Source organism: Charadrius vociferus, unplaced genomic scaffold (genome assembly GCF_000708025.1).
Source record: "Charadrius vociferus isolate BGI_N301 unplaced genomic scaffold, ASM70802v2 scaffold101, whole genome shotgun sequence".
Classification (NCBI taxonomy): Eukaryota; Metazoa; Chordata; class Aves; order Charadriiformes; family Charadriidae; genus Charadrius; species Charadrius vociferus.
Window position 1 is genome coordinate 2,636,079 of NW_009646941.1, and position 13,757 is coordinate 2,649,835.

A 13,757-nucleotide genomic window follows, 5' to 3' on the forward strand; every position below is an offset into this window, starting at 1 on the left:
AGCAGGAATACTGAAGTTTTCCTTCAGCATCAGTGATATTTGAGACTGATACATCTGTAATAATATAATGTTTTTTTCCTGTGTTACTAATGCTTTCATACCCTGCAGGAGTGTAGGTGGCTTGAATAATGTTCTGATAATGGACTGTAGATGGGGCCATGGTGGATTGTTTCTATGGGAGTGTAGTAAAGCTAAAGGTAACTTTACAATTTTGTTTGCTTCTTTGACTTATTTTTAAGCCTGTGCCATCCAGGACCGTGCCCTTCGTGCCCAGCCTTTGTGACAAAAACATGTGAATGTGGACAAACAAGGTGAGACTACTTCTATTATACAAACAAAAGTTTATATCAGACTAGTTTATTAAAAGTTTATATGATAAATTTTTTCTTTCTTATAGTTTATTACAAGTTTACAGACCAAAGTTTATTCTGAGCTGTAACTTTTATTTGTGCACTAAAATAATTTGGAGAATTTTATTTTTTAAAAATATGCAATTACTTTAAATCTTTTAAGAAAAAATTAAAAAAAATTTAAAAAGAGTTGTCTGTGTTAAAATCAGTTTATGGTACATGTAGCTGAATTGTCCCAGCTGTCTGTGAGTTTATTCAATTTTGAAATCCTATTCTAATATCTATTAATTTTATTTTGTAGCAGACACAGAGAAAGATGTAGGAAAAAGTTTCATACCTTTTCTATCTGAATGGAATGTAATGTCGAGTTACTTCATTCCAGAAATTATTATTTCAAAAATAGCATGTACTTTACTGGGAAGCTGTACCACTAGTACAACTGAAGTCTGTAGTATATTCCAGACTTGAAGGCTATCTTTTCCTTGCATGTTTAATGCATTTAGTGTCATTGCCAACAGCAAGACTGTACTGCCCATACTATCTGTGATCTCTCATATTAAATTGTTCTGAGTCTTTAGAATCCCTGTTCTAGCTACCTAGAACGGGTTCTATATAATAAAATGTTTGCTTGTGCTCGTTTCCAGAACCCAAACAAGAACTGATTTCAATGTTAGCATTCTTGCTCGAGAAAAAAGGTTTTCACACTTCTGCAATTATTTCTGAAAGTTTGAATGTGATATTAAGTGATCTTAATTTTTCAAAAGAAGGTACAGCTATTTCTGTGGCTGTATTTGTAGTTGAAAGCACTTTGCCTTCAGTAGAAAAATGGATCGGTTGTAGATTACTGAATTTTATTTTCCTCAGTAAGATCACCTCCTTTTTTTTTTTTTTTATTCTAGCTATTCCTTGCATTTAAAAGTTTAATAGATGCATCCAGCTTTCATATTTTTTCCCAGGTGCCAGCTACTTTCACAAGATTGCTGATTTTTGTAATACTGCATGTAATACTTAAAACTTCCTTCTAAATAACATTTTTTCATATATACTGTATTAGAATCCAAGATGTATGGTATCACACCTCTGACATTAAGATGTTTTAAAGTTACTATTTCAAATGTACATTTTACAGCCACTGTATGAGGCCAGCCAGAATGGAAAAAGAAGAGAATTTATTGTTTTGTCCCTTTTTTTTTTTTTTTTTTTAACTAAAAAACCCAGCTCTTTTCATAGACTACTGACTCAATATTAAGGACCACATCTCTATCTTCATTCTGCTCAGTGGACTGAAGATCATTTAAGTCTTCAGAAAGATGTCTGTAATAGAAATATCTGATCTTCTGTCATGATGCATAACCATACATTAGGTTCAAGTTATAGTCTCACTTTTTTTTTTTTTTCATTTTGCTGAGAGAAAATTCTGTAGACTCATTGCTGTGATAAGTGTCCTGCTTTAGGGGGGTGGGAGAGGGGAAGCAGGGGGAAAAAAATAGGGTGGTGGTTTCCTAAAAGCTCTGTCATTAATAATTATGCTCCCTTTCAAATGCTTTGGCACTTCACTGAAAAAGTATATGCCTTTTGAATAAGTGCTCTGTAGATACTAAGGTAGCTTACAGACTATGGTGTCATTTCTCTACAGTCATTCAGTTCGCTGTGGCCAATCAACAAAAATTCATTGTTCTAATGTATGTGGAAATACTTTAAACTGTGGTAAGCACAGCTGTACTCAAGTGTGCCATGCAGGAAAATGTTCACCTTGCCAATTAACAGTACAGCAAGGTAAGTATCGGAATGCCTTATGTATATCCACTCTGTACTATGAAAACAGGAGGGTGGAAAAAAAAAAAACAGTACCAAGAGGCAAGTGCTTTATTTTTACTTAACAAAACCAAAATCTGTTGCTAGAATATTTTAAAAATGGAAAATGTGTCAACATCACTATACATTTAAATAAGAATATGAATGTGACTAGAAAGAATTCTGCTAAGATGGCTGTTGGGCAATGTGCCCTATTAGGACAGGCTGGTGGTACTGGACTTTGTTAGCTTGAGAAGTCTGAGTAGTGGCCTTTCAATAGCTAATAGGAGGTAATCAATAAGAGAGAGAGAGGCTGTGCAGGGGGGGGAGAATGAGACACCGTGAGCCTAAGTTGAAATGTTATAACTAGCTGTAAGGAAAAACTCTTTTCTTGGCAACTTGGAGGTTTTCAAGACCCAACTGAATAAAACATTGAGTAACATCGTCTGATCTCGTAGCTGACTGAGCTTTAAGTGAGGGCTTGGACTGGCTGATCTGCTGAGGGCCCTTCTGACCTGAATTGACCTATGATCCTACTTAATCTTTGACGGTAATTCTGAGACTTGATTAAACAGTACCTAGAAAGAGATATAGGAAAGTACATTTCAACAAACTACTCATGGTTTCTGTTAAAATTTCCTAAACTTTGTCTTGAATGGAAATTAAATTGTCCAAGTACGTGTGCCAGTATATAAATACATTCTTGTTGAACTGTTTCTATAAAAAATTGCAAGTTAATTTTCTCAACTTTTAATGTAATAATTAACTTGTTACGTATACTGCTTTAATAAGTAAACCTTTTGTACAGATAGTACTTCCCCTTTAGTTTTTCTGTCTTTAACGGAACAAATAAATCAGGAATTCCAGCTTCTGTAGGACTGAGAAACCTCTGTTGATGAAATAAAGCTAAAAAAGAGCATTATCCTTCTAAAAACTGACTGTAACAATTTTTCACATTTTACCTTTTTATATTTGCTGTACTGCTGAAAATGTTTTGTCACTGATACTCTCTTCTGGTGTTTTCTGTGGAATATTGCTTTCTTTCAGTGTGTTACTGTGGAAGCAACTTTAAAGAAGTATTGTGTGGGACAAAGGAAGAATTCTCTGATGGATTTGGGAATTTCTCATGTCAGAATATATGTGGCAAGTAAGGTCACCATGATTTAGGCTTTTGAAAAGAAAAAGGTAATTTTATTCACACCCAGTGATCATGATACTCTTAGATAATTCCCCTTTTTCTTTTTCTTTTCTTTTTTTTTTTGTTGGTTTCTTTGGTTTTGTTTTTTCCAGAAAATTAAATTGTGGGAGGCACAACTGTATGCAAGTATGCCATCCTCAGCCTTGCCAGCTCTGTCCACGACTTCCACAAGTAGTGTATCGCTGTCCCTGTGGTCAGACTCCTCTCAGCAAGTTACTGGAACTAGGATGTGTTGAACGTAAAATATGCACAGACCCCATCCCATCTTGTGGAAAAACATGTGGCAAACCTCTTTCTTGTGGTAGCTATGGTAATTTGAACTTTCTATATCAGAGTATTCAAATAATCTTGTTTTGTTGGTGGGTTGGTTTGTTTTTTTTTAAAGGTGGTCTTTAGCTGTTTCATTTCAAGAAATAAATATTTGATTAGTCATTTTGCATTTTAATCAAACTGAGTGTAAAAGCCACTGCAGAGCCTGCAGTCTGGCTGTTTGTTCATAATGATATTTTAAAACAGATTTATCTAGAAAATACACTAGCTAGGCTTTTGAATTTCATTTACGTGCACCTTTCCTATATTGGTAGAGGAATAGAGTTGTACAAATTTCCAGTCAGTATTATGTACTGATGGCTTTTAAAAGCCCAATTAGACCTTTGACTTTCATGTGGAGACTGGTAGAGATAAATGACTTTGTTCAGATGCCTCCGGTAAACACTCATTTCCTGCTGCTGTAAGAGGGTCATGAAGTAAAAAGTAGCACTGGAAAGTTGGAGAAAGTTATGTGCAGAACCAATTTGACACATTAATGAGAGCATTAGGTAACTCAAATGTATTTAACTGTGAGATTGCGTGAAGCTCCAGTTTTACAGACTACATATTCAGTCTGATTTGTTAGACTCTAGAGAGGAGGGGGACCAATGCTGTCAAGGTGAGGGCTTCTTATTAGTGGCTGACACATTCTGTCAGTCCAAGTGGAAAAGGAATGAGTAATTTAGCTTTTAATTGAATTTCAGTTAAACTAGTAATTGAAATATGAAGATATGCTTACTAAGTAATTCTTTTGGGCTGAAAATGAAGAAAAAATTACTTAAAATTCCTGGAACTTGGGTAAGATAATATCACACAATTTTATTTTTTTTATTTCATACGTTAATGTAAAAAATGTTTTAAATGTATGCATTTTCACTGTTAATTCTATACCTGAAACTCTATAGTCTATAGATTCAAGATTAAAAGTTGAAAATAACTGAAAAATTTTATGCACATTTAACTCAAAATAGTTAATTTTTTTTGAAGCCCAGCTGCACAGAATTTCAATATCTTTGACCCGTGATGCTCCTAATAAATATGAAGTTCAGGTCACAGATTTTATTTTTTTTATTAATTGTTAGTCTTTGTATTTTCATTTTGCTAGAGTTCATTCATACATGTGAAAGCCTTTGCCATGAAGGAGACTGTAGACCGTGTTCCCACACATCAAATATTTATTGTAGGTGTGGCTTCAAAAAAAAGGTGAGTGTATAAAGCTTGGACATGGATATGGGTAACCCGTGTTGTTTTTTAAAGCTATAGAGAAAAAAGAGTTGATAGTAGTTGAGGAAGAAAAAGATAAGAGGTGCTGTGCTCCTTAGTTGCAAGAACCTCCATTGTATACTAACTGATAGATGCAAATTAGACTATACTGTGAAGTGCTACCGTAGGCTACTTACTGTGATGGAATTTTTTTGAAGTATTTTTGCAGTTTACTCAGAATTGTTTGTTTAAGCTGGCTGCAAAGTTCTATATTATCCTGCAGTTTTTATATAGCACAAGGAATGGTAGTTTTGCCAAGAGTAATGTAAACTGAGAGAAGAAAGGTCGCCTAACATAAGAAGCTAACTAAAACTTTATAGCAATAGCTTGTAGATTTGTTGTAGAATTTTTGGAGAGAATATCAAGTTTTTACTGATCCCTATCCTTCATACATTTATATATGCTACTTTCTGTAATCATAGCTTTGAAATCTTTGGCTACTATCACAGGACCCTTGATGACTTTTCTGACCTGTTATATATCATCTATAAGTAGGGATGGCTTCTGAATATATATAAGTCTGTAAGTACATAGAAATGACTGAGTCAGACTTGCATTTTTGGGACAGTTGGTCAAAGCACGAATTTATGCGCTCTGTCAATATTCTCTGGGAGAGCTCTTTTTGTTTACTCCATGCAAGTTTCTGGTTTCTTAGGACAAACCTCTTTCTGTTGCTTCACAGCATTATCTGCTGAATTAAGTGGGGAATACAATACTACAAATATTTTAAGTATTGAATCTCTAAGGAAAAAGTATTGTGTTAAAAGACTTGAGGATTGTTTTCCACCTTTTGTTTCACTTTTGTATACAGAAGTGTTATACACATGAAACTGATAGTGCTGCTTCTTTCTGTATCATGTGACTAGGTATTTTCTAGATAAGTAAGTTTCAGTTGTTTCATCTGTTTTAACCTAATGGCTCTCTGTTTGTTTCCTAGGAAGTCCCATGTGCTCTCCTCAGAAATAAAGGTACAATGTTACGTTACATATATAATGTCAAATTGTTTTTAAAAACAATACACAGCTCATACTAATTTTGGGTTTGATTGACAAAGCTGGCAAACATCTGATCAGTGCTGTTTTCTTTTACCCATACATCTATGCCAAGTTGGTCAATTCTTGAGATGATGCTACTTTTGGAAAGAGATTTGAAGTATACTGCTTTCATTTGTATCCATCTTTTACACAAGGAGAGACTTCTGCATTTGATGTCAGAGATTCCAGATAAGCTGTCTATATCAATTTGAACAGTTTCTTATGCCATCTGCCATATTCAATAGGTTGCCCCTGCCCCACCCCCAGCATCCTGCATGTCTTTGGGTCAACTTGCACATATCAGATCCAGAGTAAAGTTTCTGCTCTGCTCTTTTCCAAGTTCCTGGGGAAATACAAGGTTTAATTCTGCTTCACAGTTGTATGCTGCTGGTCTTTGCATCTGAACTTGGCAGAGAGTTCCCATTTGACACTTCTTGGTATTCTGGTTGTAGCATCTAAAAATTCACCTCAGTGAAATGTTTACTTTTTGAACCCCTGTCATGCTGAGATACTTACTTACAAGATATATAAGGTAGTAATATGCATAATAAGGTAGTAATACTCACTTGACTGGAAAAGGGGAAATATAACCTGTGTTTTTAAAAAGGGAAAAAAGGAAGACCCAGGGAGCTACAGGCCAGTCAGTCTCACCTGTGTGCCCTGCAAAATCATGGAGCAGATCCTCCTGAAAACTATGCGAAGGCACATGGAAAATAAGGAGGTGATTGGTAGCAGCCAGCATGGCTTCACCAAGGGCAAGTCATGCCTGACAAATTTGGTGGCCTTCTGTGACAGGGTTACAGCGTTCACAGATAAGGGAAGAGCAACCGATGTCCTCTACCTGGACTTCTGCAAAGCATTTCACACTGTGCCACGTGATGTCTTGGTCTCTAAGTTGGAGAGACATGGATTCAACAGATGGACCACTTGGTGGATAAAGAACTGGCTGGATGGTCACACGCAAAGAGTTGTGGTCAATGGCTCGATGTCCAAGTGGACACCAGTTACAAGTGCTGTTGCTCAGGGGTTGGTACTGGGACCAGTGCTGTTCAACATCTTTGTTGATGACATGGATGGTGGGATTGAGTGCACCCTCAGCAAGTTTGCTGATGATACCAAGCTGTTTGGGGAGGTAGACACACTGGAGGGGAGGGGTGCCACCCAGAGGGACCTGGACAGGCTGGAGACGTGAGCCCAAGCCAACCTCATGCAGTTCAACAAGGCCAAGTCCGAGGTCCTGTGTCTGGGTCAGGGCAATCCCAAGCACAAATACAGGCTGGGCAGAGAATGGATGGAGAACAGCCCTGAGGAGAAGGACTTGGGGGTGTTGGTTGATGTGAAGCTCAACGTTAGCTGGCAATGTGGTCCCTGATCATGGCAGGGGGGGGGGAACTAGATGGTCTTTAAGGTCCCCTTCAACCCAAACCATTCTATGATTCTATGATCTAGTTTTACTACAACATATAGACAGCAAGAAAAGCAAAGAAACTGGGTCTCCACACTGAGGTTCAGGTTACCGCCTTTTGTCAAGGCTGGAAATAGGACAGTATTCTGGAGCCTAAGTCTTGCAAAGCAGCCTGGGTTGCTTCTCCAGAAGCACCTGTGGAGCTCCAAGTCTTCTCTCTGCCTGCTCAGACACGTCCTGCTGGAGACCTACCTTCTGGCTAAGCAGTTGAGAGCTGGCTAGGGAAGTACCTAAATGTCTCCTAACTTCCCTAGGTGATCCACCAGGCATTTTCAGAGTGTGTCTGACACATTGGACTAGCAACACCTAAAGTCTATTATTATTTTCATAAACAGGTTGCCCAGAGAAGTTGTGGAAGCTCCATCCCTGGAGGTGTTCAAGGCTGGGCTGGATGGGGTTTTGAGCAACCTGGTCTTGTGGGAGGTGTCCCTGCCCATGGCAGGAGGTTTGGAACTTGATGATCTTCAAGGTCCCTTCCGACCTAAACCGCTCTGATCCGATGATGTTTCCTAGTTTGAGCTTTTTTCTACGAAGACTTTAGTCTTCAGAATTCAGAAGTGATTGCTTTTGTTACATGTGGATGGTGATAAGGATGTTCTTTGTTAGCACTAGTTTCATGAACATATCAGCAGTAGTTGTATTTAGCTGACTTTTTGCTGCCTTACCAATTTGAGCAGTCTTAAATTGGATGTTTGTGTTACTCCAGTGTGTCAGGATATCCTGTTTTCTGTGTTCTGTTGTGCAAAGCTTATGGTGTAAAGACTAATGTGAAATAAACTAGTTTCATGTATTCTGCTCTCCTAAAAATAATTTTGAACAAGAATTTGTTTAAAGGCAGCCAAGTGTTCACACGGGGAATTAATGTGGAAGAGCAAGTAATTTAAAAGTCTGCTTGTTGACTTACTCTGTATCAGTCTCGTCTAGACCACAGTCTGCAGCAGCCTTAGCATAATATTGTGGTCTCAGCTTTTGTTCTCAGCATAACTAAAGATGTAAAAGTTATGACTGATTTTGGTGGGGGTTTTTTTTGTTGTTTTTAATAGCTGCCATTACATTCATGTGTGACAAGCGATGTAACAAGAAAAGGTCCTGTGGACGACACAAGTGTAATGAAGTTTGCTGTGTGGTAAGTTTACATGTGGTTTTATAAAATATTGTTCATTGTGATGTGTGTTTGGTTTTGTTTGTGATGTTAAAAGACCTTTTTGGTTTTTTTATCTTTTCATTTTTGTGCATCTTCAGTCTCTATTTGCAGTATCGGTCATGCTCAGAAAATTTGTGTGTGTGAATTTATTTTGCAGCATTTGTTTTGTGGGTATCAGTATAAATGTAAAACCACGTTCTGGCCTAAATGCAATTAAATCAGTGTAAAGGTGCTTTTTGTCAATGCAGTGATTCCAGGGAGAATGGGGAGGCGAAGGATATTACTTCATACAAGCAGCATAAGCTATGATGTAGCTATGTCTGCAACAGGGGTCTTAACACAATCTGCTTTAGAAATTGTTTATCTGTACAGTGATGGGAAAAGTGTATAGATCAGGCCTAAGCTCTTTTTTGCACTGTACAGTTTTGTCAGTTAGTAGATTACGACCTCACAGGGAAAAATAAACGAATGGGGTTTGTAGTTTAATTCTGCTTTTCTTTTTTGCCTTCCCCTAGGACACAGAACATAAGTGTTCTTTGGTTTGTGGTCGTAAACTCAACTGTGGGCTTCATAGATGTGAAGAACCCTGTCATCGGGGAAGTTGTCAAACATGCTGGCAAACAAGTGAGTTACATGCAGAGGACATTATTTCTTATATATTATAGAAATTTAATCACTTAACTGCTCAGAGTTGGACAGAGAATGTGATCCAAATTGACCAGAACCTGAAGAATATGCAATTGGTTTTGATTGTAAGTTTTTTTGTTAATGAGAAAGTTACTTCATTTTAGATGAGTTTACTGAGTGTTGGATTATAATAGTTAAAATTGAGTTACAGTGAAATATATTCAGTTATGTATGTTGATCCAGCCATCACTTAAAAATTTGAGGAATCACACAAGGAAAAAAAAACAGTTTAGAAAGGCAATTTCTAAGTTCAGGGAACTCTTGTTTAACAGTGTAATAACTGTTAAAGATATTGAAGTATGTAGCAGAATTTTTTTAGCTGCTTAGAATTCAGACTTTTCCAACTTGGTACGCTGGTGCTTTTTCTCTGGACAGGACCATCTGAAGAAATAAGAGATGTCAGTCATGTGTGTCTTAGGCTTTCTGGTCATGTTCTGGATGGTGAAAATCAGTACTGAATTGCTAGAAATAGATTGACAGCCAACAGAAATTAATTTTCTTAGGATCACAGAATGGTAGGGGTTGGAAGTGGCTTCTACAGATCATCTAGTCCAACCGTCCTGCCAAAGCAGGTTCACCTAGAGCAGGTTGAACAGGATTGTGTCCAGGTGGGTTTTGAATACCTCCAGAGAAGGAGCCTCCACAACCTCTCTGGGCAGCCTTGTTCCAGTGCTCTGTCACCCTCGAAGTAAAGAAGTTTTTTCTCTTGTTGAGATGGAATTTCCCGTGTTCTAATTTGTGCTTATTGCCACTTGTCCTGTCACTGGGCACCACTGAAAGGAGTCTGACCCCATCCTCTTGGCACCTGCCCTTTAGATATTTATAAGCAGTCTTGTCTTTCTCGAGGCTAAACAGACACAGGTCTCTCAGCCTTTCCTCGTAAGATAAGTGCTCCATTCCCTTGATCATCTTCGTAGCCCTCCGCTGGACTCTCTCCAGTAGTTCCTTGGTTTTTTTGAATTGGGGAGCCCAGAACTGGGCACACTACTCCAGATGTGGCCTCATTACAGCAGAATAGAGAGGGAGGATAACCTCCCTCGACCTGCTGGCCACACTTTTTAATGCACCCCAGGATGCCATTTGCCTTCTTGGCCATAAGGGCACATTGCCAGCTCATGGTCAACCTGTTGTCCACCAGGACTCCCAGGTCCTTCTTTGTAGAGCTGCTTTCCACAACGTCAACCCCTAACCTGTAGTGGTGCATTGGGTTATCCCTCCCTAGGTGCAGAACCCTGCACTTGCCTTTGTTGAACTTCATTAGATTCCTCTCTGCCTAACTCTCTGATTGCTAAACTATTGAAAGATTTAAGCTGGTGCAATAGTTTTGGACAGGTATGTACTCTATTACAAGCTGTGCCAGTTGAATATAATTTTTTTCTACAACTGCTTTTTACCACTTGATGTGGGGGACCACATGTTGATTATTTTGTACCATTCTAATAGGTAGATAATACTAAATTTTCTCATTTTGGCCTGAAGCAGACATAAGAATGTTTCTGTGTTTCCTTCTAGCAGAACCTTTAGTTGATCTGGAACATCTTCATATGTGATAGCAGTTTAATTCTTTTTTTCTCTGTCTCATATTTTAATACAGGTTTTCCCTGTCTTTATATAGATGTAGCTTATCACAGAAATTGTGTTTTTTAAGTGCAGTTTTTGAAAGTTGGGCAGGAAAAGCTCTTAATGGATTCTTCACCTTCTATCCATCCTTCCAGTCAGTGTTCGCTTAAGAAGATTTGAAAGTTTTGTTTAAATCCATCATCATTAAGTCTTATAGCTGTGAATTCTAGGTTTTGTTTTGCATCTGCTGTAATCTACAATAAAACTGTGAGGGGAGAGTGTTTTTAGAATGGAATATAAATACCTGTAGTTGCCCTTCAGCTTTCATCAAATGCTGTCTTTTGTCTAGTAGTTCTGCAGTCGCTGCTGGAGAAAAGTGAGTCTCCTCTCTCAGAAATTGCGTACTGCTTTGGAACTGCTCACTGGAATGTGGGAAAGAGGAGAGTGAGATGTTGAAAGTGTGAACCAGACCTCATGGAATTGGTGAAAAGGAGAGAGACAGGTGTTGTGCATTGTATGGATACTGTTTACAGCTGGAAGTGTCTTAGCTGCAGCAATACATGCATCTCTTCTATATCATATGCACATGGACACAAAGAACTCCATTTTTATGGAGACCAACTTTTCATGGAAACATCCTGGAAAAGAGAAGGTACTAGACCCTCTAAAGCTCACTATGGTTGAAATGGCATTGTAGTCTGTCTTAACAGCATATGAATATGATTTGCATGCTGACTATACCTCTCTGAAAAAAAAAAAATGTTTCTCTGTCTAAACATTTCTCTTGACAAAGCAAAATAGTAATCTGAATATCTCAGAGGTTACTAACTTCTGGTCTAGTTGAGTCAGAATGCACAGATTTTTCTGAGCAGTGGTTTTTCTTCACTGGATTTTATGGGCTTGATCTTCAAGATTATTAAATGTCTTCACATTGCTGCAGTATTTTTGAGGATTTTATTTCACTCTCAGACCTAAGATTCAGATGCCTGTCTTAGCCTGGCAAGACTTAAGGATTGCCTCCTCTGTAAATTGTTCCACTGTTGGATGTGATGCAATTGAGAGGTCAAGCTTCACTGCTGAAATTTTGCAGTGAGGGACTTTTCTGAACACAGGAAAAGCAGCTACTTACTAAAGGAACCAGATACTTATAATCATTTGGCTTAAACCTTCATGTCCCTGAAGTCTCCCATTCTGTATCCATCCAGTGGTAAATCAGCTAAGCATATCTTCAAAGATTTCTTACCTGCTTTCCCTGGATGCTGCTGCTGCTTGAGATTTCAGCGGCATACGTTGGCTGATTGTGACCCTGTAGCTGATGGGGAGTGCTTCTCAGCACTAAAATGTCTGTCCTTGGCTCTGATCCACCTGTCTAGCCATCACTTTGTGTTTGGGCTGCATCAGCCATAGTATCACGTGCGGTGATGTGGTCAGCTGCAAGCCACTTGCTACTCATGAAGTGGGAATCCTTGCCCCTACATCCATCTCCACTACTGGTTTTGCTGGGAATGGTGAGGGCTGGCATCAAGATGCAATACTAGAGTGCCTCTACACCTCTGTGTCCCGTGTGATTCCCAGGTACTTTACCTTTCCAGTGTCAGTTCCTCAGTGCTGAGAGGTGAGGTCCCTTTCTGTGCCAGGGTCTCTTTATACACACCCAATCTACTTCAAGACAGCAATATGTCTCTTGGGGAAAAGAAATTATGTCAGCAGTAGACAGTTTTGGGGTTTTTTTTGTTTGTTTGTTTTTGTTTTTTTAAAGTTGTCAGATGTTATATCAAACCTCTTTGGATCAGACCTCTCTGCACTCCCTCCCCTTTATCCCTATTAGTGCTTGTTGAGGAAGCTTCACTATAGTTAAGATTTTTCACCTATCACTTCTCATCGATAGCAAGCAGTGAGTGTAACTGTCTAACACGCAGGGCTTCCAGGGACCTTGGTCTCTGGTCTTTCGTCTTCCTGGATCAAGGAAGATTTGTGGCTTTGAAGCCTACAGTGAGAGACAACAAAAGCCCTACTCTATCTCATGCTTGCTTTCCACAGAAAATCCATGGATGCTCTGAAATGTCTCAGTGTTTTCTATTTCTTCATTCTATTTCTTCCTTCTAACTCTTAATGTTTTGTTCTCCCTAGCATTCTTATTTGCTGGAATTTGTTGTAATTGAGTCTCCTTAGACAAAAATCATGATCCTTTCTACTGCACTCTTAGATACATGGGCAAACAACTGGAACCTGACCTGAGATGTAACGATTGAACAGACCATAAAAAACAACCCGATGTGAGAAATTTCTGAATGTAACAAAAAACACAGTGAAAAGCTGGCAAAAGTTTCAGATAGTGTCATGAGGAATGGATGGATTTCACAGATGTTAAGTGTGAGAGATGACTGAGTTTCACAGATAATTGGAGGAGGGGGAGGTATTGGGAACCTTTTCAGGAGTGGCATATTGCAAGGCTAACAGAACTTAGTTGTGTGATGCAGGAATGACCTAGCTAATGATACCAGAAATAGCAGATTTGGGTACAGATGTAGCTAAACTGGGACCAATGGGGATAAATTTACTTTGGTAGATCATTTGGGAGGAATCAAGGTGGATGCATGGCACAATGAAGAGAAGGGGAGATAAAAGGCACCGTTTGCACAAATGAAGCTGCTGGTCAGTGCACTTGTGACAGAGCCCTGTGCATCTGATGACAACTGTCTTATCTTGTCCTAGTTAAGAATAAGATTTAATATCTTTAAGTGTAATATTATTCTCTATTCTGTGTGTGAGAGGTCTAAGTGCCAGCAACTGGAGACTTGGCTGCAGATCACGGGAGCACGTAGTCTCTATGCTAGCAACTGGAGAGACCAGGCAGACTTACTATACTGTACGGCAGGAGCTGGAAAATGGGATCACAAGTTACAGGGGCCCCTTGGTCTGAGTGCCAGCACCTGGAGAGACGGGCGGGGGG

General features: G+C 38.8%; 1 protein-coding gene across 1 annotated transcript in view; it reads left to right on the forward strand.

The window, feature by feature from the left end:
* NFX1 (nuclear transcription factor, X-box binding 1) overlaps nt 1-13,757 on the forward strand; it is a 67,418-nt gene that overhangs the window by 25,931 nt on the left and 27,730 nt on the right. Inside the window, 8 exon segments of the mRNA XM_009895055.1 lie at nt 240-311; nt 1,987-2,126; nt 3,192-3,291; nt 3,435-3,652; nt 4,757-4,854; nt 5,852-5,882; nt 8,457-8,539; nt 9,073-9,181. Of these exon segments, the coding sequence (XP_009893357.1) occupies nt 240-311; nt 1,987-2,126; nt 3,192-3,291; nt 3,435-3,652; nt 4,757-4,854; nt 5,852-5,882; nt 8,457-8,539; nt 9,073-9,181 (851 nt within the window).